The sequence below is a fragment of the Fistularia commersonii genome, chromosome 3 (assembly GCF_037954325.1).
Source record: "Fistularia commersonii isolate RoL2024-O1a breed Wild chromosome 3, RoL_Fcom_v1.0, whole genome shotgun sequence".
Classification (NCBI taxonomy): domain Eukaryota; kingdom Metazoa; phylum Chordata; class Actinopteri; order Syngnathiformes; family Fistulariidae; genus Fistularia; species Fistularia commersonii.
The window spans coordinates 9,690,036-9,717,086 of record NC_141286.1 but is presented as its reverse complement, the minus strand read 5'-3'; the positions used below and the strand labels follow the sequence as shown (position 1 = coordinate 9,717,086).

The window sequence follows — 27,051 nt, the reverse complement described above, 5'->3', positions numbered from 1 at the left end:
TAGAGAAGACAGTTTCATCTTTTCCTCTGTTGCTATGGACGTCATGCCATGGAGGTTTATCTTCAGTCTGATGCTGGAAAGTAGGCCAGCAGAAAGCTGACAAGACCCACACTGGTCCAGACTGGCGATATCCCCCCCCCACCCCCCACCCCCCGGACGGCCTCTTTGCCGCTGTTTGTATTCATGAGCATCAGGAAACTCATGCAGATGGCAGATGGGTCTGGCCAGGTGACAGAAAGGAGATTGAGACCCGGCTTACCCTCGTAAACATAGACTTTTTAAAATTTATTTTCCCTGGACATATTTTTTTCACAGATCTCCTCCACTTCTTTCGTGTGTGTGTTCTTTTCTCCGTGTTATGCAACAGCAGCACAGAGACACAGCGGATGACGTGCAACAATTTCAGACTAATCGGGAATCAATCAAAGAGATGATGCCTAGAGGGTCGGACTTGCTTTTTTCTCCTCCAGAGCTGCGTAAAGGATGGCGGGCCTCAAATGCTTGGATACAGTTGTTAAGAAGAGATGTTTTGTATTGTGGAGATACTTGAAGCTTAAGGTTAACACACACACACAGAGCATGGGCATTGAGTCTGGGGAGGGTGTGTGGAAGTAGATGCTATGCAGGTCATTCAAAAATACACATATATGAATAAATGAGCCAGGTGGCACACTGGTTATTGCTTGAGACTTGCAGAGAAAAGGTCCCTGGTTTGATTCCCACGGGGGGGGGGGATGGAGTCTCCAAGTTCCTGCCATGTCTCCGTGGGGTTCCTCAACGTCCTCCAGGTTCCTCCTACAGTCCAGAAACATGCAGGGGGTTCAGTGGAGACGCAAAATTGTCCAGACCAGTGAATGAGAGGGCGAATGTCTATATGTCTCTTTATCATATGAATGAGAGGGTGAATGGCTGCATGTGTCTACATGAGGTGTGAATGAGAGGGGGAATATTTGTGCCTCTCCATGTGGCTGTTCCATGGTGAACGCTGCCTCTTGCTCAGTGACAGCTGTGATAAACCACTACAGGATAAACATTTTAGACAACGAATGAGCAAGCAATGCATGTCTGATTTAACTCCCCCATGCAGCGAAAGCAGTGAGAAGTACATCAGTTGACCAGAGCAGGCTCTTGATGTACTGTAGGTGTAGAGATGTTTTTATACCATCCCCTGGTTGAGATACTCTGAGGAGATGAAGCCTTCACTTTGTTTGCCGTTTCTTTTATTAGCTCTATTCTATTTTCTTTCGGAGGCACTGTAGGCCTTCAACTTGAGATTGTATGCGGAGGCACAGACGTTTTTATTGGATTCATGACTCAAGGCTTGGCCCACCACATTATTCATATAAATGCCAGCCATAAAGCCATAAACACACACACCTGATTCTTTCAGTTCCATATATCAGTATCAGTATATATAACTCCAGGTCTTACCTGTATGCTATTTCAGTAATTTATCTTTTATTAATACGCATGGGAAAACCCATGTTCTCTGCAATTGACCCATCATGGAGGGACCGTGAGCAGCATTTTTGACCAGGGACCAAAAGCATTGGAAGGTGCACTATCGGCAGGCAGTATAACCAGTGTTGGAGTTGGCAAAATACAATAAGTACATTTAAAAAATAGCATCAAGGTTGCTATAGTAACAATAGACACTGAAGGCACTGAAGCTAAAAACAATGAGAGGTGAAGCTTCAGCTAATCAACAGGCTCATCCTTAATGAAGCATCGAGGTTCTTTATTTAGCATCATGGAAATTTCTGTAGCATGAAGATACTTAATGCAGCATTAAGCTACTTCATTTACCATCAACCTACTTTATGCAGAACGGAAGTACTTAATTTAACAAGCGACTTACATAGGACAGAGGTATTTTATGTAGCAGGAAGCTACTTTATTTAGGATCAAGCCACTTTAGGTTGCATGGAACTGCTTTTCTGCAACATGGAGGCATTTTGTGTAGCATGGAAGTCCTCTATTCCGCATCTCGCCACTTTAGGTTGCATGGAGCTACACTATCGAGCATCATGCTACTTTATGTGTAATAAAGCTTTTTTTATATAGCACGGAGCTATTTTAGCATCAAACCACTTCATGTTGCATGAAGGGGAGGCTTGGAACTGAACATTCCTTGTTTGATTCTTAAGCTCCTCAGCCTGTCCAAGTCGAGTAAGGGACCAACCCCTGCAAACCTGCTCCCTGCTTGCCACCGACTGGATGCCTGCTGTTCAGGGTTCATCCATGACAGGTTTAAAAACGGCGGTGAAATTTTTCGCACTGGGAATATGGACCACAGCAGGGACGTTCATCACGGTGGAAAATAACTTTAATAAAACTCCTATGAAAACAAAAAAAAGCAAAATAATAAAAGCCTTTACATTTGACAAGATCCAGTGTGTGAGACTTTGAGGAGGCCAGCGGTGCAAACGACGGCACGGAAAAAAACACCGTGGTCTCAAACCCAAGCTCCGGGAGATGCTTGGTTTACTCGCTCGGTGTGGGGAAGCGGGGGTAGGGGATATTGCACAGAAATCACACGCGTAGGAGCGGCACACAATCGGCACGAGGAAGTAGCAACTGATAAACCCCACCCCCCCGCCTGTGCCTGCTGCTTGAGGACAAAAATACAGTTAAAAAGATGGCGCAGCGTTTTGCACATTCAGCTCGGGGACAGATCGGAGCGGGACACCGACAATGACGACACACGAATGTCTGCTCTTCGTTTTTGGTCCTTAAAAGTGACACGCGTCGGTGAGTAGTTTTTTTCCATTCCGGGGAGCAGGATGGCACTTTTAAATATGACTGTAAAAAAAAAAAAAAAAAGGAAAAGGACAAAAGAAGAAGTTCTCATCCACTAGGCTCCGCTGATTCTTGATTTTGGAATTTTGTGACAAGTGTTTAAAATAAACCTGAAGACGTTGCTCCTCTTCCTCCTCCTCCTCCTCCTCCTCCTCCAGTGTCTTTTCTAAAAACCTATTTTTTTGGGGGGGGAATCCTCCCTGGAGTAAAGTAGTCTGGCACGTTGGAGTCTCATGATAAGATCCTTAAATGGCGAAAGAAACGTAAAAAAAAATACAATCTTCCCACAGGTCAATGAGGCACACTTTAAGGCAGTGGAGCTGTGCACATCCGGTGGGCACCACAACCGAAGATACTCTTGTCTTGATACTTGTCTTTTTACGGTTTCTTCCTGATTTTTTAGCCCCGTGCACGAGTGTGGTCAGACCACGCGGTCGCACGGAATTCAGTCATCTCCATTCGCGTTGGCTCTGGAGGGGGGTTTGGGGGGGGGGTCGTCTCTGAGGGCTTTTAGTGTGGGTGCCTCACTTCCCTTCCCTTGGATGCAGACTCCGTCAGCTGTTGTGCTTGTGCAAAACGCGCGGTGAACTTCACCCACTGGTTTTTGCCCCCTTCCCGCAAAGAAGTCAACCACATCTCGATCTCCAGGGTTTGGAGCTGGATGTAGGTACGAGGCCAAGAGAGCGAGGACGGGAGCGCCCGCCGGTACACGGAGGGGCCAATCAGCTCACGTTCTGAATTATTGTACTGGATTCCCTTCTTTGAATATAAAGCTGGCCCCTGCGTTGTCCGTCGGCAGGCCTTGCCCCCCACCACCCTCCCCTTCGATGTGTTCTTGGTGTCCTGGTGGGTGGCAGGTGTGTGTGTGGGGGGGTCTCGGCTGCTCTAGGAGCGGTTGTCCTTAGCCACGTTGTGGGCCATCCAGTTGACTTTGGTGGTCCAGCTTTCCCTCAGGGCCTCGTCGAACTTTTGGCGGAACTGTTTCAGCGCCTCCTCGTCACTTTTGCCGAGAGCCAGAGAGTCCTGAGGGGTGGAAAGGGGGACCGGGTCAGAGTGGGCGTGCATGTGGACATGCCAGCGTCTATCAGGACCAGATAATCTCAAATTCAAGCTTAAGTTCTGGTGCAAAGCGTGAAATGGGCTGAAATAAGCTTTGACAGTGCTGTGTGTGTGTGTTGTACCTTTAGATACTGGATGTCTTTGACAGAGGTGAGCTCGGGCAGCCCGGCGGTGAGCATGAGGGCAAACAGCGTGATGAAGAGGTTGCCATTCTTCCTTAGTATCAGGTAGGCCTCCTCGCAGTACTGGCGGAAACTGCATATGAGGAGGTCACAAAACACGCTGGGTTACTTTCAGTATCATTTATGATTATCGCCTTCAACACCAGGGTTACTCTGAGGGGGCTGCAAGAATTCGATGGAAGCACCAGTTGGCTGACCAAAAAAAAAAAAAAAAGAATCATTCATTCATTATCTAATCAGCTTATCCTGCACTTTAGGTTGCAGGAAGGATTCACTCTGGACCAATCAGAGCACCACTTATAGACATCCAATCCGTCAGCCTCGCATTCACACGTTTGGACGAGTCACTGATGAACCTCCTTATGTGTTTGGACTGTGGGAGGAACCCCATGCAGATACGGGGAGAACATGGAGACTCCACACAGGAAAGAGGCCTTGTGTGAACCTCTAACCACCCGACTTGTTTCCTTATTATATTTCAGGAGAAGCTCCATCGCTCCCCGAGATCTGTGTTCCTTTAAGAGAGTAAAATATTTGTTTCGATTTGTTCCACTTGAGCACCCCCCCCCCACTCCTCCCCACCCCCCGAGTTATGAATGTAGGTCATGGAAAGAGGAGTGGAACCGGCCAGTTCCACTTCCACACAATCACCTCGACGCTCCTCCCGCCGTGACGATGCTCTCCGATGCAAGTCCACGTGTTTTGTCATGCAGTCACATTCTGTGTGTGTGTGTGTATATATGTGTGTGTGTGAGGGAATTCTCCATTGGACTGGTCAGACTGACAGATTTCCAGGATGTTCTTGACACACACCTGCTTTCCCTAGTAATTCTGAAGGTACGGGAGGAAACAGGCTTTACATTTGTATCCGTTAACTCCTGCCACATTTACCGGTGTCCTAGTCTCTCCTGCCATCTGCTGGTGAGAGAGTGTACTGCACTCAGAAAGACAGTTTTCTCCTGGCCCTGTTTCTATTTTATTTATTAAAATTATCAATTTATCTGTTTTGGTTTAAACCCCTTCAACCAGCCAGAGAGTGGACAGTCGTCACTGCGGACATTCTCTTCTTCTCTCCCCTCCATCCATAAACGTCCTCTCTGGTCTTCCTCTAGAACCTCCAACCGCAGCATCCTTCTATCCAGATCTTCACTGTCTCTCCATGTCCAAACCTCTTCATCCTCCTTGCTAAACAGAGAAGAACCTCCTCATCTTCATCTCTGTCTCAAATTCTCTAAAACATGGTCACTCCCTGAACCTCTTCTCCACACTCTCCATCGCATCCTCCGTCCTCTTTATCTTTTCCCCCCGTAGCTCCTGATGTCCCTCTAATTCACACACATGTATTCTGTCTCTATTCTGTCTCATTCTAGGTAGTGCCTCCACCACCCTGGATTTTTCTCCAGGAACCCTAAGCCCCAGCAGGTTTTCCAGCTCTGGGAATTCTGGGACACATCCTTTGCAATAGAAGACATTCGGGATTTTTTTTTCCCTGTTAGCGTCCCGAAGGTCCGGGTCAAGGCCCGGTTGTAGTGCTTTCGCCTCAGTGATTCCGAAGTTACCCCGGGTATATATAGTATATATAGTTTGAGATCCAGAGGAATCAACAATATCCAATTATCTGAGATACGAGCCGTCACTAAGTTAATTTTTTTTATTTAAGATTCGAGCCTTGATCTAAGAGCCAGTGGGATGAGCGCTTGACACCAACGTAGCTGCTGCGGTCTGAAAAATGGTGTTTAAAAACAGTGGGACTTGCTACCTGCCGCTAGCTAGAGAAAATCATGGAAAAACACGAGCAAGTTGTGCGTGTTGTGGGTGAGATACTGTGACGGAGAGCATCGTCTGTGAGAAGGCAGGAGACATCTACGGGGATTTGGTGTGGCAGATGGTGGGAAAGTTAACGGACGAGTCATTCAAAGCAGGTCGGGAACGGTTTGATGGTTTTAAAAAGAGGAACAATGGCAACACTCACTGCATCGCTAAATTTAGTAGTAAAGTGTGAGCAAGTTACATTTAGCAACACACTGTAGCATTAAGTGCTTGGCTAGTAAGGGATCAAGCAATAAATGGCAGCGCCGCCCATCTTCATCTGATCGTCAAGGTACTTACACTTAATAAAACCACTTTATTTCTCTACATCATATTTCATTATGAATTATTTTGTTCTACAATAATCATTTATAAGATTAATAAAAGATTTTTGATATACGAGCAAATTGAGCTACGATCACAGGACCAACGTGACTCCTTCGTCAAAGTTCCTCTTGATATCATTTAAGCTAATAAGGTGATTTGAAAGCTGTCCATCATGCAGCTTCACGAGTCTTCATCGCCCGGCGGGTTCTATTCCTCGGGAGGAAGACAAGGGACCCACCTGCCGAACTTCTCTGTATACCCCGTCTTGCCCTGCTGTATGACGTGGATGAAGTCGTGCGTGAGGATGAAGGGCACGCGTTCCCTCTTGATGCCGAACTTGGACTTGAAGTTGCCCAGGATGTGTCCGAAGTCTATGTGGAAGAGCTGCGGGGGGAGAGCAGGAGGAGGAAGAGGAGGTGAATGCAGGGTGGAGCCACCCACAAAAACATTTGATACCACTGGGACCTCCTCACCTGTCCGGTGCTGCGAACCATGATGTTGTCGCTGTGGCGGTCCCCGATGCCCAGGACGTACGTGGCTACACAGTAGCCTGCACACGACAGGGTGAACTCCTCTATGGCCCGATCCAGAGCGTCGCTGTAAGCGGAAAAACAAAATAAAAAATAAAACAACCGCAACCGTACCTGACTACCGTGAATTCCGGACGATGAGCCGCGACGTTTTCACACACTTTGAACACTACGGCTTAAACAATGATGTGGCAGGTTTAAGGATTTTAGAGGGGGGCTAGCGAGCTTCACACCGCCAAAACATTCATCCTCGTCACATCAGACCGATGAAATGACAGGGAAATTCTGAGGCCGTTCAACTCCGACACCAAAAAAGATGACTTTGACGGATTTAGTGTGCAGGAGGAAGCCCAAAATAGCGATCAGCTAGCCGGTGCGGCTTATATTGAGGTGGGCTCAATAGTCCGGAAATTTCGGTTGGTGACTGCTCCCCTGAGAGCTTCTCACCCAGAGTTCCTCTCCTTCAGCCAGTTGAGCAAGGCGTCCTTGTTGAACGCGGCGGTCGCTGCTACGTTGCTGCTGGTCAGCTGGATGTTGGCGATGGTATCGGCCGAGGACACCACCTCAATTAGCCCCGACCGGTCACCGGTTGCCAGGCACCCATACGGCACGATTCTGGAGGGTGGACGGAGAAAAACAGCGCAGATACAATATTAGGGCTGATGAGCTACATGGTAGGGAGTGCGTTGTGTGTGTACTTATCAGCTGGCACACACGCACGCACACACTGGATTAACACTGTGATGGTGAAGTCGCAGGGTTTTTTTGTCCTGCATCTCATGTGAGCATGTTGGTTGTGGAGGCCATTGTCTACCAGACAGACATTTTCCTGTCAAATACAATTAGAGCAATTTTCATTGCAGAACTGTTGATAATTTCTTTTAATACAAAAACCTATGACTGCCATTCTGAATTTACCAGTTCATTATTTCTATTTATTAATCAGTTAGTAGGAAGTTGACATTAAATGTCAATGGCAAAGGCAGACCCCGCATCCCCTCCCATTAAGGAGATCCGTGATGTACAACTAATCAAAATGATCGTCAGTCACTCATTTATCGTGGGGGTTACGTTCCAAAATCAGCCACAATAAACAAAAATCTGCAGATTAGCGGCATGCAGCAGCAAAGCTTTTCCCTTGCTTTAACATGTCGAGAAGTTGCACTTTTTCTACGATGGTTTGCATCTTCCTCTGTTGTTTAGGCTCAGCTAGATACCTTAGAAGGTGCAGACCGTTTTGGTGTCACAGTAGGGGCTAACTATGTCGCTATGTCATAAGGACATGGACAAGGCAAGATGCTGAATGCATGCTATGCAAAAAAGGTTAAATATAGTCACCCTCTTAAAATAGTCGCCTAAGTAATTTTTTCAGATTTTTCAGGAAACACAAAAAACTGAACCATTTGACACACTTTTGACTTGTAAATTTCTAATACAGGGGTAGAATGGCACAATCTGTTTAACTGAGGATGTAGGCAATTTTGCCAGAGGTGGTCAGCATCATGAGGAGATGATTTAGGCAAAAAAAAAAAACGCTTTTGTAAAAAAATGACTTAGGCGATTATTTTAAGAGGGTGACGATATCCACACTATAACAAGGGACTGCAGTATTTCCCTCGCATTAAATGGATTTATCTTTGAGACTGTGGCGTTTCTGGGGGCTTGTTCAGATCAATCTAGGCCCCCCTGGGTAGATAATATTCAATTTAAAAAGCAGTTTTGGATGTAAAAGTGAAATATAATCCATATATAAACCATAATGTGACCCCCACAATGATGGTTTTCCCGTTTCATTCAAAACCCCTATTGTTTATTTTTTTATTCTCTATTAATTTTTTACATGTAGTACTCATTTTGGCCACAAGATGGCGCCCGGCTTTAATATCAACCTCAGGCATTCTCCAGATGAGACTGCATGCTGCAAGCTTAGAAAGTCCCAACAGCACACACCCTGAGCTTTCAGAGTCACGTCGCTGTGTCCCAAGTTTGAACCGTAAACCTGTAATCTGAAGCCCCCGCCACCCCCTGGACGCCCTCCATCTCCACTTTCAAAACAACTCGTGGGACGCTCAGCTCCAGATGTGAAACGGGTTGAACCACCAGCCGGACGTGTGGATTACATTAGAACGCAACGGAGATCCGGCCTGAGTGTGAAAGGGTCGATGGTCGGACTGATGTGCGATTACGGAGAGAAGGAACAGGGAAGACGTGCGGATGGACGTGCTCACCTGAGATCCAGACTGGCTTCTTTCCACAGAAGATCCATCAACCTCAGAATCTGGAGCGTCAGCATGTCTTGCCGGAGATCTGGGAAAAAGTAAATGTCATTTTAAAATACAGCGCATCGACTTCTGAGTTTTCCGAGATACGAGCTAAGTCGATTCTTTTGTTTTATGGGTCGAGATCTGAGTTAGGAGTGAGCGGGACGAGCGTTTGACTCCGATATGGCCAACTGTCGGACATGCCTAGCTAGCTCAGAGTAAAATGTGAGCTGTGTGTGTTGTGGACTCGTCCGTGAAGAGATGGAGAAGTTGTTGTCAGTGAGAGACGGTGACGGAGAGCATCATCTGTGAGAAAGGAGCAGACATTTACGGGGATTTGCTGCAGCAGACAGTGGGAATGTCAACGTACAAGGCATCGGAGGAGTCATTCAAAGCCAGTTGGAGACGTTTTGATGGTTTTAGGAAGAGGAACGACGGCAAGACATTGTGGCATTAATTGTATAGCAAGCAAATTAAGGAATTAAGCACTAAATGAAACCGCCACTGGTGGCATCTTTAACCAATCTTCAAGATAAATGCAGTTTATATCTTTACATTCTCTTTTGCTTATTTCTATTTCTAAAGTACATTTTTTTAATTTAAAAACAAACATATGGGGAGCCGGAAGGGATTAGTGGTATTTGAGGTCATTCTAATGGGGGAATTTAATTTGACATGCTAGCAAAGGGAGTCATGAGCTTGGTCACAGAACCAATTCAAGTGGTACATCCTGGTTTTGACAATATTTGCAATATTACCCCTTTTTCTTTTTACAGTACAGTAATTTTGCACTGTTACAGAAAAAAACATCATATAACTACTGTTAAAAAAAAGCAAAAGTGTGATGGATAGATGGGTGGGTGCTAATGGACCATGTAACATTATGATATTACATGGGGAGATCTATGGAGACTGGAGCCTTTCCGAATGTCACTCATGCTAAGGTCAGTGTATGATACACCCACGACTTGAACAAACTTGCACAAGGAGAAATTGACAATAAACTGACTTTTACTTTGGAAATGAATTGTGCCTTGGGACCTCCTTACCATCTCCGTTCTTAAAGATGATTCCCAGCGTGTCCCCCCCCAGCAGCTTGTTGTTGTAAACAATCCAGAGCGGCTTCATCTTGGAGTCCATGTACCGGCACTTCTCCACGCTGTCGGGTGGAGGTTAGCAGAGAAGGTCAGTCCTGGTCTGGAGCTCAGACCCGAAGAAAAGCTGCACTCTGTCTTACTTGATGCCGGACAGCAAGACGTGGGGGTTCAGAGGGGAGTGCAGGTCTGAGAGGGTCTCCGAGTAACCGCTCTGCCTCAGACACGTCATCATGGCCTCCTTGGTCAGCATGGCCTCCTTGGTCTTGCGGGCGTTCTTGATGGTGCCGAGCTTTATCAGCTCGTTGACCGACTTTAGCTTACTCAAGGCTTCCACCTGGCAGGGTCAAACAACAGGGGAGCGGCAAATAAATATTGTGGAAGTAGTCCGAAAGTCCCAACACGACTTCATTTCCCCTGCCGGCAGTGTAAATCCCTTCTATCAAGTGAACGCGGCCTCCTAAAATAAAAGACAGCGTCAGCGCAACATTCCCCAACCGCGACGTGTGCGCTTCATAACAGGAAGAGGCTTGATACGAGAGAAGCCAGTGACGAGGAAGTCGGGGGGAAGCAGGGGGGCAAAGGTTGAAGGGTGGGAGCGGCGGCGACGTTATTGTCTCTGTCAGTGGCTAAAAGTAGCATAAACGTAAGCAGCCGATGGCGAAAAAGGGTTCTGTTTAAAGTAGACTTCTTGCGTATAGAAGCTGAGAATGTATGGGAGATAGGGGGATCCACAAAAAGCTGGCTGGAGCGACATACCTGTTTCTTTAGGACCTCAATATGAGGGATGCTGCCACGACAGTAAGCCTCGAGGATGAGGGAGAACTGGACCGAGACGGCCGGCATGTGCATCTCAGACCTGTGGGGGGGAAGCAGAGATGGCGAGAGCAGCTCAATCAGCTCTTGGTAATACATGGAGGGCAGGAACACAATTGTTATCCCCAGCAGATGCTTAAATTTGGGGATCTGTCATGGTTAATATACTAAAAAGGGAACGTGCATATGTAAAGCACAGCAAACACGCGTACGTGTTACACACACCGCAAGTGCCAGAAGAGGAAGTGTCCTATCTTGCGGTTGCTCTGGGCACGCTGCAGCAGGAAGTGGGTGAGGGCACAGTCGTAGTAGGGCTCGTAACGCAACACCTGCACCAGCTGGAGCAAGTACTGCGACAGCTCCTCGTTACTGTGTTAGGGTGAGGGGTGAGACATTCAGAACTGGTCACGGTTCCGGCTCTAAAGGACGCTTTTGCAATTTTATATACAGGATACACACTCCAGCTTCTGCAGTGAGGACGGAAAGGAAACAGAGATGTGTGTGCGTCTTCGTACCTCATGTCGTGCAAGCAGCGCACAGCGTACTCTCGGACGTACTGGTCGGGGTAGTTGAAGTCCAGGAGCTCCAGGGCGTCCCTGGGACTCAGTTTGGGCCAAATCTGGAGGAGCGCCTGCAGCTGGGATGCCAGACAAATGCACGTGTAAGTGTGTGTGAGCCCATTAAAAGTGACCGACGCTTGAAAATGAGGAGAAGTTCTCTCGTAGACAATTTGGATTACTTCAATTGTTCTTGTCATGGCAAGAAAGACGATTTAATTGGTGCAGATTTTTTTCAATACATTAACCTGCATTTTTGAAGTTCGAAGAAAAAATACAATTCAATTGGCGTCCATTTAGTTGTTTTTTTTTTTAAACTGACCGCCATTTTTGAAGTTTTTAAATCCCTCGACATCCATTTTGTGTTTTTTTCCCAATCCATTGACCTGTATTTTTGTGGATGAAAATAAAAATCAATGACCCTCATTTTTGTAGTTTTTCAATGGACTGCCGTTTTTGTAGTTTTAACCCTAACCTTAATTTTTGTGGATTTTTTATCCATTGCCAGGTTCTAATTTTGTGAAGCATAGCGTTATCCTGTCTTGTGTCAAGATAACAATGACGGTTTCTGTCCACCACAGCACCACTGACATCTGACAATGAATATATATGTATGTATATGAATCTTTTCGCTTTTGAAAATAAATCCATGAACTTATGGACACAGGGCCTTGTCCGAGGGGCATCTGGAACAGTTTGAGGTTGAAGGCCTGTTGGAAAACTAGTTGACGTACGAAACAAAACCCACAGCACAGCTGAGAAGCCCGGCGGTGCTGTGAATTCTTCCTCTGAATTCAACAGCGAAGACTCATTTTGTGAGTCAAGAGTGACGCGAGGCGGACGCGCCTCCAGCTCTGGGCCAACCCAAGGTGTCAGAGTGCCTGACGTGTAGACGGGAGGCTTAGTCAGCTGCTTCTGCCAGCACACCGAGTTTCATAATGTTTCACCAGAACGGTCGGGGAGGCAGTTACGGATGAAGGATTGGAATGAACAACAACAAAAAAAAACCAACAAAAAATAACAGTACTGTCTGATTCTTCTCTTCAGGGGGCACAGCCAATCATCTGCCTCCATCTAACCCTCTCCTCTCACACCAACAACTTTCCCTCCATCCATTAACCTCCTCTCTGATCTTCTTCAGGCCTCCTTACCAAACTCAGCATCCTCTGACCTACATTTTCACCATGAACATGTCCAATTCCTCTCAGAGTGACTTTAGCTCCAGATTATCTAACATAAATGTGCTGCACTGCTGAAAACACGCCTGCCTCCTACGATGCTAAGAAGGTGTCGTGGACCAACCTGGGCCATGTCCTCGTGTTTGCTCCACTTGACGGAGAGCAGCAGCTTGGGCAGTGACTGGGGGAAGTTCTCCCAGCAGTCGTGGCGTAGTGTCCAGATCAGGTCCTTCTCGTTCTCGCATAGCTGGGAAAGCGGGTCCCGCTCCATGATCTCCTTCAGCTCGATGTGGAACTTCTTGCCACCGCGACCCTAAGACCAGCAGTAACAGCAAATGACCACATGGTGGCGGCAGTGCAGCTTTTTCTTTTCCGCCCACTGTATTGGACTAAGTTCCTGAGATCTATAGGCAAAGTTCTGAAAGGGAATTCTCTTTCTGAGGTGATCTAAACAGCCGAGACATGTAAAACCCCCTACTGATCTTGAGACGAGGAGGGGGGTGTCAAGGAAACAAGTTGACGGAGAATTGGAGGTGGCGGCAAGAAAAAGGGAAACTTGACGGGCCGAACGCGGGGAACCCGAGTGCAGCTCAGCCGTGTTCGGGCCTGCCCTCGCATAACACGGGGTTACGTAAGCTGCCATAACACGCCCAGGAGAGGGTTCTGGGTTGAGGGGCAGTACGAGGAAAAAAACACACACACACACGTAAGTAAGCTGATTGCGGTCTATTTTTGAACACGACTGAAATATTTCTCAGCTACACCCGGCTGCAGCAATAACAATGGGGTTTCCAAGGAAACTAGCAGGCAGTGCATGTGTGAACACACACACACACACACACACACACCGCTGAAAGCCCCCGATGAGATTCCTGAGGTTTATTCGGGTCACCTGCTAATATGAACATTCATTCACTCACTCACCATTGGGGCGCAATCGTTCGCTCCGGCGATCTCTGCGGCTTTTTCCAGTATCTGGCATGGAAAAAACACGAGAAGAGGAGGGGGTCAAGCAAGGTCAAAAGGGTCAGTCAGTCTGAACACACACACACACACACACACACACACACACACACACACACACACACACAAACACGCACACATGCAAAGATGCACACACACACACATGCATGCAGCATACACGCACACACCATGCTAACCTTGTCAAAGGCAGGGAAGACAAGGGGGTGCGGCGAGTACTCCGGGAAGTGGATGTGCAGCGCCGTGGCGTTCTCGGTGTACGGGTTTGTCTGGATGGTCCCAATGGGGTTCAACATCTCTTCAAGTTCGTCTGCAGGGGGCACCCACGCACACACACACACATACAATCATACCGGGTTATTATTGTTAGGATCTTGGTTGGAGGATGTGATGGAGTGGATGGCGTACCAGGAAAGGAGGACCAGCAGTGAAGGATGATGTCCCCCGTCTTCAGCTGGCCCTTGTAGTCAAACACCATGGTGTTGACCCAGGCTATGGGGTAGTGCTGGAGTGAGGAGAAAAGCTATCAAGTTAGTCATCAGTTACTTCAAAACCAGTGCGGGTAAGTTTGGGGATGTGCTGTTGGTCTCACCACTTTCCCTGCCTTGCGGATGGTCTGGTACTTGTTGAGGTGGGAGCTCTTGGTGGACTTCTGCTTCTTCACCTTGTCCATGACGGCATAGATGGCGAAGCAGAGGCGGGTCATTCGCGGCAGGTCACACACGGCGATGTCGAATTCCAATGCGCTGTCCTTCCACGTGTGGTCCGAGCGCCCGCTGCTCTCGCTGCTCACGGCGGGCTTGCAGAGCAGCTCCGTGCCATGGAAGAGGCCGGCCCGCACCTGGACCTGGGCGGGAAACCGGTGGTTGCCATGATTTTAGCTAACCGATCGCGGCTCAGGCTCTCCGATGCATTTCAGCAAAATTGCTATTCATGATCTTACCTTGGCACACTCCTCCGCATTCACCTTGCTGCCTTTCACGAGTACGATCTTAAACGGGCAGGACACGTCCCACACACTCGTCTGCACTTGCTGCAGAGGAAAGGGGGGGGATCCGATATGAGTCAACCGTATGAGCTAAAAAAAACATAACATGGAGTTGCATATATTCCCCGCCCCCTTCACACACACACACACATATACACACACACACACACACGCACGCACACACACACACACACGTGGGGGTTCAGGAAGGTCATTATGATGTCAGTGCAAGTGGGTTTGCAAGGGTCAGCAGCCAGCAGGACAAACATCACATGACAACATGACTAACCACCGCACTTCCTGCTGATGCCTCTGTCTTTTTGTGTGTGTGTGTGTGTGTGCATGTGCGTGTGTGTTTGGAATATAAATGCTTCTATGTGTCTGTGACAAGAGGCTAATTGCGCGCGCGCGCACACACACACACACACACAAACACACACACACACACACACACAGGATGCTATTTTGATGGTGTTTGTGTGCTATTACAGGCAGGCATTAAGGATGAAGGGCCGGCTCTCATGTTCTCCGCGTGACCGCGTCGTCGCCATCTTGTCGCATCTGATTAGCAAAACGGCGACGAGCACATTTTATGACGGAGGTCTTCTTTTTTCCTCTTTTGAAGTTTTTTTAGCAGGCTTCTCATCAGGAGCGAGCAAAACATCAATGGTGTAATTTAGCGGGATGCTGCTGGAGGGCATTTTTTAAAACAAGCATCTTGACAAGTGGCAGAGGTGGGGAGGAGAGAGGGAGAAGAGGTCGACAACATCTGTGAGGGTGAAAGTGGTGATGAGCAAGAGACGTGCAACCATCTGGACAATGTAGGGTCTCCAGTGAACCTCCTGCATGTTTCTGGACTGTGGGGGGAACCTGAAGAAGCCGTAGGAACCCAACACAGACACATGGAGACACCACATAGGAAGGCTCCCTAGTGGGAATCCAACCAGGGACCTTCTTGTTGAGAGGCAGGAGAACCAACAACTTGTCTGTCCACCAAAGTGAGATGGACAGACATCAGTGTCCTGACGTTGTACTCTTGCCGGCTTCCCAACCCTCCGAGAATTCCGAAGTGAGCTGTCTGGAGATCTCGATGACATGCGAATCAGCTGCGAATCAATCACGTTACGACGGATGTTTTGAGGCGTCTGGGCGTCCTGTCCCGTGATTTCCGCCCGATTGTGACACCCTGAAACCTCGGTGAGTCATTGGCTACGTTCACACCCGCTCATGAATTTACATCAGGAACGGGGAAGTGGGGACAAACCGCTCGGCTGTATTTACTGTAAACCCAAAAAGAGGAATGCACCGAGACGAAACGTGCGCGGTGACAGGGTGACATGGCGCCTATCCCCCCGCCCCCAGCCCCCAAACCACCCTGCTTAGGTTATAGCTTCTCTAAAATATTACCATAATTAGCTTACAATATGACATTACATGGATTTGCCACTGGCAGCTATGACTGTCTGACTGTAGCAGCCATGGGAATGAAAACATCAACACACACACACACACACACACACATCTCACACACTGACCGTGGGAGCCCGTCTCTTGGGAGGTAGCGGCAGGGGTGGGTTGGAGGACTTGCGGCTGACCATGGCTCCGATGGCGGAGATCTCCTTGTCGAACATGGCCTTGACGGTGCTGGTGTGCACCAGGGTGAGGTGGGGCGGCTCCTTGGCCTGCATGCATGTGCGGATGTACTGTGGACAACATTTGATTATTGCTAAAAGTGAAAGAAGACAAAAACAATCTGTTTTTGCTTGACCCTTGACCTTCTTAAGAGGAATGGAAGCCCTTCTAGTAACTGTCAGATGTTTAACAGCATAGCTGGCAGTTCATTAGCTTTAAGAATTATATCTTATCATGCAACAGTAGTGAGTGCAGAAAAAAACATGGCTAACACAATGCTGAGTTAGCAGCATGTTAGTTCATATGAAGGGATGCTATTTTTTTTATCTTTTATTTTTTAAAATCACTGTTTACCACATGAATGACCCTAAAATGAAACCAGTTCCTCACAACTCTTTGACGCCGTCTCTGGTGTTTTTTTTTCTATTGGCTGCGGCAAAGTTGGAGATACAATCTCACATTTCTAGCAGAAATAGACAAAGAACATCTAAGGTACGTCCCTTAAAAGATCAGAACACTGTCTATAATGGAAACAAAAGGTTAATGATCGGTCACTAAGCCTATGACAACCTGCTCTTTATCTCCTCCCATATCAGCTCATGGTTCTACTCCAACTACATCACCCCTGTCCTTCAGCTGCCCATAGAAACCAGGATGACGTTCAAGGTACTGCTTCTCACCACCTATAATCTCCAACTTCCCTCCATGCCTGTCCATGCTCTGAGCTTCACCCGCAAATCAATTTGCCTGTGCCTGCCTAAGTATTATGGGATACAGGGTGTTCAGCGGCTCTGCTCCCCATCTTGGACCTCTCCCCCACCCCCCGGATGTCAGCCATCCCTCCGGTCCAGACTCAAAGACACATCTCTTCAAACTCCTCCCTTGCAAATTTTTCATTTTTGGAAGCCAAGCGACCGTGGGTTTAGAATCCCCGTGAATAAAATGAATTCCTGTTTTTATTAATAAACCAATTGTTAGCGTCAGTGGCGCTCCTACTGACCCGGTACTGACTGAGAGGGTGTTCTCCACAGAGGAACTCCAGGCAGTGGCTGACCCTCAGCACGTACTGCCCTCGCCAGGCCTCCTCCTCCGGCCCATGGGTGGTCAGCCACTTCTTGACGGCCATCTCCATCAGCTCGGTGGGGGTGCAGGACGACGACACCTTCAGGCTGGCTGAGTCCTGGGGAGGGAGAAGGGTAGAAGAGCAAAACGTGGTCAGAGAAGAGATGAGTGAATGTGTGCGAGGAAGGTACCATGTGGTTATCAGCCAACACCCGGCCCAGTGGATCCCGAGCCCCACGGCCCGAGCTCGCCACTCTAATTATATCTCAACCCGGTATCAGAAATGGAATCGTAATTTCCTTTGGGTTTAAAGCAGGAGTGTCACCTATTAATATTTTACTCTTTTCAAAAAAAGAAAAAAAAAGGTGGGCTGAAATAGAAGGCGAGGGGGGGTACAGTCGCAATGCAACAATAACTCGCTACCACCTTTCCTGTCTATTGTGACTCTGACCTCGCGATGATGACTTCCTGCCGTTGTCCACCTGAGCGCCGTGCCGCAGATGGCCCTGCCTTTGTCGGGCGGTCTGTGGGGAAGGCAGCCATCTGCTGGATTATTAAATAACACGGGGAGGGGGGGGCACAAAAGGACTGGTGGAATGAGACGAAGAATGGGAGGCTCGTTTTGAAACAGCTGTTTGGGGCCGCAGCCGGCGTCTTTCCTGAGAGGATGAGATAATTTTCTCTGATAGTTTTGACCGCTGTGGGAAAATGTTTGCGCCGTTATTCTGAGGCTCCTCCTGCACATGGGACACAAGCTACTGGGGTTTGTTTTTCCGCTTTCCATCCGCAAGTTTTGAAGGTCTGTTTTTGTTTTATCGGTAGACACCCAGATTAGCTGACACTCTGTTTGCACGACTGATTCTGTTCCAGGAACTAGCCTCCTCCTCTTTAAGGGGAACTTTTTGGTTTTGCATTGCCACAGGCAGTAAGGGGCTGCGGTAGGGACTGGTGTGACGCAAGCATCTGCGACCTGCACCTTAAGCTCCGAACTCAAAAACAAACCACCCAAGGAGAAGAAGATGACACGGACAACATGGAGGTGGAAACTGCCACAGCGGTCATGAAATAATACAATAATAACTGTGGACTATCATATTTTATCTTCTCCCTGCTCTGCTTCGCTGTGTAAAGAACCTCGTTAGCCGTTAGCTAAGTCTGGACGCAGTTTTAGCCAAAATGTTGATGTTCTTCAGCAGGCCCTGAAAATCCCTATGAGGCGTAACAGGCCAGAAAACAAAGACATTGCCTTGTCGCTTCATTTCTCACTGTTTCTGCCCATTTGACTGCAAGAAAACAGCCTACCAGTGACCACTGTAGTTTTTAAAAATGGAGCTTTGCAGTCCCCTAGAATAGTGGTCACCAGCCTTTTTATCACGTTACATGTAGATTATTTATATTGAGACTATAATAATACAATATGAAACATGAATCCACGGTGTACTCTTATGCAACTTTATTAGCAGCCAACAACATAACATGAGTATAATGAAGGCTTCATTGCCTCATTGCCGCATACTATGCAGAGCGGCTTGGTCTGTGGGAATCACCTGTTACGGTAAATCCACATTTCAAATAGAACTCCTGGTATTGTCTGTTAAAATCTTTCTTCTTCTTGGAAGTTGTAGACTTCTCCCCTTCGAAAAGAAACTTTCTGTTTGACGTCTGTTTTTTTACTATTTTGCTGGCTTGTGGTTTACATTTTTGGTGCTCAAGTGACCGAGATGTAACCGAGAGATTCCGGTCATTTTTCAAAATAAAGATTGTTCAGACTCAGATAATAAATCCAACGGAAATAACTGATTATTTCCTGGGCGGCCCGGTATCAATTGATCCAGGGACCTGTGCCGGTCTGTGACCTGGGGGTTGGGGACCACTGCCCTAGAAGGCTCCGGTAATGGCTGTGACTTCTGAGTTCGACCAAGCACCTATGTCATGTGACCTGTTATGAAACCATAGAACCTGCCTCTGAATAGAAGTTAAGATGTTTTCCGAACAGAAGATCTCTGGTTCCTTTACGGTCACAATGCATGGAGAAATTGGCTGATTCCTGAAACAGTTCTAGGAACTTCAAAAATCAGCTATTCACAAATGTTGCCATTGACTACTCTCCTACTCTCCAACTGACACCCCCCCAACATACATAGCTTATTTATCAAAATCCATCATGGCTTAACAGGTTGTACCAGGGGTAATAAAAGTCCTCCTGATGTCATGAGTCACACAGTTGTGGAACAGTGCATTCACAACCGCTATAAATGTTCAACTTCTGACAATAAATGGATACTTGCAAGAACCATGGGGGGAGGTTTCATGTAACTGACCCATTTCTTTATATATATATATATATATAAAAGCTAATTTGATCCCTCTCCACCCAAACTGTGGGGAGGGATCAAATTAGCTGTAGGGGATCAACAGCTGGTTAGCGAAGCTAGCAGACAAACACCTGGTGACATACAGCATCTGCTCGTGTGTTTATGTATGTGTGTGTGTCACCACTGTGCACACCTGATGAGGCAGAGAGTAGAAGAACTCAGGAACTACTGCTTGAGCGACAGAGTTCAGTGTCGCAGCGCACACATCTCGTTCGCTAGCATTTAAAAATGTTGTTTGTTCTACTTCCGATAAAGGGATCCGACTTTAAAGATCAAAGACACGGCAAGTGTCAGGATTCAAGGGCGGGACGGTGCAGAACGAAGAGATCAGGAATGCTACATGAAAATAAAATATAAAAACACAAGTCGTTTCACCAAATGTGACGGCGTCGCTTGAGAACCAAGTCATGTTATTCACGTGTCTTTCCAGGTCTCGGCTGGTTTCCGGACCCTCACCTGGGACTGATCGAAGTGGATGATGACTTTGAGGTTGGCCGTCCGCTCGGCGAGGCCGTCTGCAGCCGTTGGCGGCAGCCCAGCGTAGGGCTCAAGCTGCGGGGAGAAGCAGGCCTGCAGCCACTCCGTCCACGTCATCATCTGCAGCCGTTGCATCCGCTCCTCGCTGAGGCGGGACATCTTGCTGCGGAAGTCCTTCACCTCCTGCTCCTGGTCGTTAAGGCTGTCCAGCTCATGGAGACCTGGGGTGGGGGAGGGGAATGAAGTTTGGTGGATTTTGTCTTTCTTTTATAAAACACTTCTTTAGTTGCCATGTCATTACCAAGGGGGAATCGGTTTAAAATGTTAATATTTTATAAATATAGAAAAATTATACACAAAGAAAAAGAACATCTGCAAGGTCCCGAAAGGCCTATCATGGAATTACCTTTAAAATAAAATGTAATTCAGCGAAAAGTTGAGAGACTCAGAAATACATTAAATGTGCGAGTGAAAGATGAAAAGGTAACCATGCACTGTTATTTAATAAAAAATAAATCATTAAAAAAAAAATAATTAAAAAAGCATTTGTTTTTTTTTTCCTTGGCTGGCAGGCCCCTGATGATTCCGGGAAACCTAATTAGCCGCGTAGCAAAACATCTTAATCAGGCTTTTGTCCTGGAATTCCTATCGTGCCTTCATCTGGATGAATGAATGAAAGAGTCTCATTCACAAGTCGTCCTCGCTCGCTTGCTTCAAACGGCTCCTCGCCAACTGATACGTCTGCTGGCATCCTCAGATCTGTCCCTCCCTTGTTGCTCACCAGGTCCTTTCCTTTATTCGTTCCTTGTGATGCTGGATCCGACCCTCCCCTACCGCCCCCTGGCCTCTGCACATGGCGCCCTCTGGGGTCTCACTCAGGTCATGTGTTTATGCACAAACATGGGCAGAAGCCTGGTTAATCAATGACTGACTAAACTATGAAGCTGCTCTGTGTGAGTCTGGAAAAACAACAGATAAATAAAAAATAAAAACATGGATGTCATGAAGACCTCTGGTGCACCTGTGGCTGCGCTTTTACAACAAAACTTGGATAAAAGCCTTCAAGAGATCTTGTCAGAGCAACCTGGAGGAAGGGGGCGTATCGATACTAGTGGAGACTCCTTCAGCTGGACCGAAGTGCTGGATGACCCTCGCAGATGTAAAAACAAAACACTTCGAGGAACGTCAGAGCCCCGGAGCAGGAAATGCACTCAGGGTGTGAGTCAGTGGCTGGCCGGCTCAACTTCTGCAGATAAAAAGGTGAATTTCAGACGGAGCCTTTCACTGACCGGCTCCACCCGAATCTAATGGGATAAAAGGACGATGAGTGAAACCACTTTCAGAGCTGCTCCACTCACTTCCTGCCAGCGCTGGCGTTTACAACTTCTCAATGGTTCCAACCTTCGGTCAGTGCAACCCAATATCAATTGTGTGTGACTGATGGTTGTATGCACGCACTCATGACACTGCAAAAACAGTATTTCCTGAAAGGACTACATTTTGAGTTGGAATTCAAAAGGCTCCTGATAGATTTGTTGTAAATGCACACTGTGTGTGTGTGCATGTGATTTGAGTGATCGTGTACATGCTTGTATGGTGCTGGAAAAACGGTATTCCTGGAAATTCTACAGATTGAATGGGAATTCAAAAGCGTCAGCTTACTGATTCGTTGTAAAAGCATGCTGTGTGTGTGTTTGTGTGTGTGTGAGTGTGTGAGTGCGTGTCTGGTGAGATGATGCTGCAAAAACAGTATTTTCTGGAAACCCTACATTTTGAGAATTTAAAAGCCTACAAACTGATTCATTGTAAATGGATGCTGTGTGTGTGTGTGTGAGTTTGGTGATTGCGTACATGCATGTATGACTCTGCATAAACAGTATTTCCTGGAAAAAGTACTGTATTTTTTGGACTATGAGACACAGTTTTTTTCATAGTTTTGCCCGGGGTGCGACTTATACTCTGGAGCGACTTATGTGTGAAATAATTGAGCTCTCTTGCTCTGATGTGTATGTGTCTGTGTCTGCGTGTGTGTCTTTAATATAACAGCGATCGTCACACACACACACGCCAACCAATCAAAATTCAGCGGGGGCGGGTCAAGGCAGAAGTGCATTGTGAAAAAAGAAGCTACCAGCGACTTCTGTACCTATGAAAATTGATCATTTCAACATTCATGCTAACTTATAAAAACAACTGAGAAGGGCTGAACAGAAATGGCACCAAAGAGAAAATCATATTCTGCAGGTTACAAGCTGGAAGTAGTGAAATATGCAGCTGAAAACGGCGATCGAGCAGCAGAGAGAACGTTTGAAGTTAGTGAGAAACTTATAAGGGACTGGCGAAAAGCGGAGGTTACTCTTACTGAAATTAAGAAAACTAAAAAAGCTAATTGTGGGCTAAAAGCTAGCTGGCCACGGCTAGAGGAACGAGTTCACACACGGGTGCTTGAATAAACGTGCTGTGTCATATAGGCTATACTTGTTCAGCTTGTTGTTCTCTATTCTATTTTCATTTTGAATTGCCTTTCAAGATGAAATGTCTATTCTTGGTGTTGGATTTTATCAAATAAATTTCCCCCCCAAAAATGTAACTTATACTCTAGTGCGACTTATAGATGTTTTTTTCGTTCTTTATTATGCATTTTTGGCTGGTGTGACTTATAATCCGGACCGACGTATAGTCCGTCAAATACGGTACATTTTGAGTTTGCACCTTGTGTGAATTTAAAACCTATCTAATTCATTTTAAATGCACAGGATGTGTGTGAATGTGTTTATGTGTGTTTGGCGATTGTATATATGCATGTGATGCTGCAGAATTTTCTAGAAAAACTACATTTTGAGAATTTAAAAGCCTCCTTACTAATTCATTGTAAATGCACGCCGTGTGTGTGTGTGTGTGTGTATCTGTGTGTGTTGTGTTCATTAGGTGTACGATAATGAAACATATTCCTCATATCCATGAGCCGGGATGTGAAGCGGGGTTCTGACACAAGATCCACTGCCTCGGCAGAACTTTATATATTTCTGTTTCAATGTAATAGATTACAGTGTGCCCCTGCCTTGGCGCAGGAGGCCCAAACTCCTGCAGGAAACGCTGAGTGACGGGTGATACGAGGTGTATCCGCAACGCGTCCGCTCAATCCTCACGCCCGTCTGTCAAACCACCGGGTGGCTGATCGTAGCCAGGTGTAGACGCTGCTTAGCTTCTGAGGAGGAGACACTTATAGCTTGCTGGCAGCTGCGAGTGATTTACTGTTCTGTTCGCCGACTCCAAAGTACCAATTATTTCTTTCTTGGGAATGTCGTCCAATGGGTAAGGAGGAGAGCGGGGCTTACCCTTTCCAATGAGCACACCAATTTTGGAGTCCAGCAGGCGCTCGGCTGGGCCGCAGTTGCGCGTCACCAGCTTGAGGACCGGCAGGAAGGGGCGGATGTCGCACAGCCGGCGCGTCTCGTCTTCCAGCTCTTCGTGGACAGCGGCCTGGTTGACGCACTCGAACATGTGGCTCTCCATCTCCCCCAGGACAGGAAAGAGCGGGAACGTCTGAGCTTGCTTCCATAAGAGCTGTGGGGCAGAGGAATTATTTATAAGGCACGCTCAAGATTTAAGACGTCCTTTCAGTGCATTAGTGCTTTTTAGCCACAGGTTTTGTTTTGCTGTGACCTTTACACCGGATTAATCCCAACTCATTAACCTCTTTATTTCACACATCAACTTCTGACAGAGAACTTCTCCCTTCATCCTCTGCACACCTGTTAACTTCTTGTCTGCTTTCCCTCCACCCATAAACCACCTCTCCTGTCATAAGTGCGTAAATGAGTCTGCAGAATGTATTTCTAACTCTTCCTTGCCGAATTTAACCTGCGGCATTCCAACCTATCTTCTCCCATATGTTAAACTAATCCTGCTTCAGGCGTTCTGACATTTATCTGATCTCTCTCGTGTCACATGGCAGGCGTATCTCATGTGAAAAACATTGGCAGGGTGAAAGAACAAAACAAACAAACCTCGGTCACCCTTCCATTACCTTGAAGACAAACAAACAAACCATTGAAAGCTGTTCTCAGTCAAAAAGGGCAAACACGCCCTGAAAAAAATCTTTAAATGCCACGAAAAACACCCTGTGAAGGCACATCTCATCTTATTGAGATAAATGAGCAAATAGATAAATAAACCAAGAAGTCAAGGTCTCCCGGAATATACACAGAATGACTCATGGGGTTGCGTTAACGCTAATACTTAGCTAACAATATTAGCAATTTGGCAAGCCTGTAAGCTATCATGCATATGACTGCCTGGCAATGTGATGTGTATGTGTGTGAGTTTCCTTTTTAATTTAAATTAACAACAGCTTTTTCAGCTGCTAAATGCTAATTTTTCACATATTTATTTTAGATAGGATTAATAAACCGTTCTAAATCATATCATGAAATCCTAACTATTGGACAGCAGCCTCATGCTTTCGGATCAGGTCGACTGCTGGAGAGCAATTTTTGGTTTATTCATTCATTCACAAGTAATTTACAACCGCTTATCCTGAAGTCAAGGTCGCGAGGGAGCTGACGCCGAGCCATGCTGTCATTTGGGGAGAGGTGTGGTTCACCCTGGACCAATCACAGGGCCACATATTGGGACATACAACCATTCACCCTCTCATTTACACACCTGGGCAATTTAGGGTCTCCACTGAACGTCCTGCCTGTTTTTGGACTGTGGGAGGAACCCGAAGAACCTGCAGGAAACCCATGCAGACACAAGGAGAACATGGAGGAATGGAACTGGGGAACTTCTTGCAGAGGCGCTTATCTCGGCACCATTGCAATGTCAGTATTCGGTTTGTCTTTCGAGTAGCTTTGATGTTACGGTCATGTTTTTTTGTAAGAAAAAAGTCAACAAGGAGCAAAATGGCTTCAGCTTGATCTTCAGCTGCTTAAAAGACTTCTTTGGGCCTGAAGCCGTGAGGAGGAAACAGCAGAGTGTTTGAGGAGATCACCTCGAGCTGTATCATATTTTAAGAGATCCTGAGGTATTTTAGCAAGTACGTTACAAGAGGAAGGGAGGGAGGGCTGGGTAAGATATTAGCATGTAGCATGGCGGCTCCTTAAACAGGGAACAGGAAAATCAGCACAATGACCCGAGTCAGGTTTTTCTATGACTGCTTCTATTAAGAGTGCTTTGAAGATGATCACAACTTGAATAAAATATGTGAACACACATGTGAATAGCAGTGTGTGTGAAGCCCTGGGGGCTGAGTTTTTTTTAAATCAAAGAAAAAAAAATAATTTTTTTTTAGACGTTATTACAGTAATTAGCTGTTTATTTGAATATTTGATTTCACATTTGTGGGATGATTTGAAATTGCGTTGTCTTCAACCAGGCAGGAGGAGCTGGGCCTTACGGGCGTCTAGCAAGCAGCAGCAGATATGTACAATAAGTTCTCAAGGTTCTCCTACAATCTCAGCGTCAGGCATCCAAATAGAAGCGCTCAGAGTTCCAAATGAGAAGACGAGAGCAGCATATTGAACGTCCAGCTATGATGGCTAAGGCATCGTGTTTGAGAGTGACTGGAAATAATGCCGCTGTTACAGAGCACGGGTTCTGGCAGAAGTGAAAGTCTTTCACGATGGAGGTTCTACAATCAATCTCTACTCGCTTTGAAGACCTTGCACAGTGAAGCCGTTCTGGCACGTGTGGGCCCATTGTAAGCCACACCGGCATGGGATTGTTTTTAATGAGACATCCTGGCGGGCCTTCAAAGAACTCCAAACTCGCCCATCCCCACAAATGGGCAAAGCCAATGGGTGCCAACATTGGCACGCTTTACAAAAGTTGTATGCTCATCATTCGTATATTGTTTCCTGGAGTGAAACAATGGTGGAATGTCCTGTTGAGAATCTACAAGCGTCACCTTTTTTTTTTTTTTTTTTAAATAAGGCATAAAGGACGGCGGCTATGACCGTTTCTATTGTTTATGCTGTGTGAGTAAGCTTCGCTGTGGGATGATGTTCCCAGTGGTGTGCTGATGTGGTGGACCTTCAGGGCAGCAAACAAAAAACCCAGTTGATTTAATCTCCTTGAAATTTGCAGCAAGAGCTGATCCAGTTAGCGCTCCGGCCTTGCCTGGCCGATGTTCCGCCACTTACCAGCTTGATGTGCTGAATGGTCGCCTCTCGCGGTACATCCATCTGAATGTAGATACCCGTGGGCAACAAGAAGTCCACTGTGACCTGGTCCGAAGCATGGCCGGCCAGGGGAGAGTGGGCTGCCCATATGTCCAGGAGGTCTGTCATGGCAGGAGGCATGGCAAGGGGAACCGCACACCACCTCAACCATAAGGACCTGGAGATACAAAGGATGGAGGGTCAAGTGGACGCTCTTATACCAAAAATCAAGCAGACATTTAACTCCTTCCAAATTGATCAGATGGCACTGGGGTTGATTTTGTTTTCGAGAAATTCTGACGACACGTGTGTGATTTTAAAAACAAGTTCAGATGATTCAGCGGTGTCGCGTCCCTGTGATGGCCCAGCGTGGGGAAGCAGGAGGCCTGTAGTTTTCAAGTTGGTCGTCGGCCATTGCTCAGAGGAATGCCCACTAAGCAAACAGAACAAAAGGTCAGCCTGCCCTCCCTGCCTTTGCTGAGAAGACACACACACACACACACACACACACACACACACGCACGCACACACACACACACACACACACACACCAGCACTCCAGTAAACAATACACACACTTTTTTTTTCCCTCTCACATGAACAAAGAAAGTAATAATGCAGAAAAAGACGAGCTTTAACTGTAACGGCGAGGCAATTTCAGGCAGCTTTCCACAATTTCCAAAACCCCGGAGAGCTTCAAATTCTATTTGTTGTATATTACAGGATAAACAAACAAACAATAGAAAGCACCACATCTAAG

At 46.8% G+C, this 27,051-nt stretch overlaps 1 protein-coding gene across 2 annotated transcripts in view; it reads right to left on the bottom strand.

Annotated features, from left to right (window-relative positions):
• Positions 1-2,310: 2,310 nt before the first annotated feature.
• Positions 2,311-27,051, bottom strand: part of pik3cb (phosphatidylinositol-4,5-bisphosphate 3-kinase, catalytic subunit beta) — a 46,689-nt gene continuing 21,948 nt past the window's right edge. Inside the window, exons 3-24 of one of the 2 annotated variants that reach the window (XM_086143558.1) lie at positions 26,274-26,469; positions 23,466-23,694; positions 20,107-20,348; positions 17,214-17,393; positions 16,117-16,284; positions 14,537-14,626; positions 14,186-14,440; positions 14,002-14,098; positions 13,773-13,903; positions 13,537-13,587; positions 12,737-12,925; positions 11,393-11,514; positions 11,103-11,246; positions 10,821-10,920; positions 10,205-10,398; positions 10,017-10,126; positions 8,935-9,013; positions 7,154-7,321; positions 6,650-6,773; positions 6,415-6,560; positions 3,981-4,113; positions 2,311-3,822 (exon numbers count right to left, since the gene is read on the bottom strand). In XM_086143558.1, the coding sequence (XP_085999684.1) occupies positions 3,685-3,822; positions 3,981-4,113; positions 6,415-6,560; positions 6,650-6,773; positions 7,154-7,321; positions 8,935-9,013; positions 10,017-10,126; positions 10,205-10,398; positions 10,821-10,920; positions 11,103-11,246; positions 11,393-11,514; positions 12,737-12,925; positions 13,537-13,587; positions 13,773-13,903; positions 14,002-14,098; positions 14,186-14,440; positions 14,537-14,626; positions 16,117-16,284; positions 17,214-17,393; positions 20,107-20,348; positions 23,466-23,694; positions 26,274-26,432 (3,249 nt within the window). In that variant the 5' untranslated portion in view covers positions 26,433-26,469 and the 3' untranslated portion in view covers positions 2,311-3,684. The remainder of the gene's footprint in view (positions 3,823-3,980; positions 4,114-6,414; positions 6,561-6,649; positions 6,774-7,153; positions 7,322-8,934; positions 9,014-10,016; positions 10,127-10,204; positions 10,399-10,820; positions 10,921-11,102; positions 11,247-11,392; positions 11,515-12,736; positions 12,926-13,536; positions 13,588-13,772; positions 13,904-14,001; positions 14,099-14,185; positions 14,441-14,536; positions 14,627-16,116; positions 16,285-17,213; positions 17,394-20,106; positions 20,349-23,465; positions 23,695-26,273; positions 26,470-27,051) is intronic. The other variant, XM_086143559.1, reaches the window with a different exon arrangement.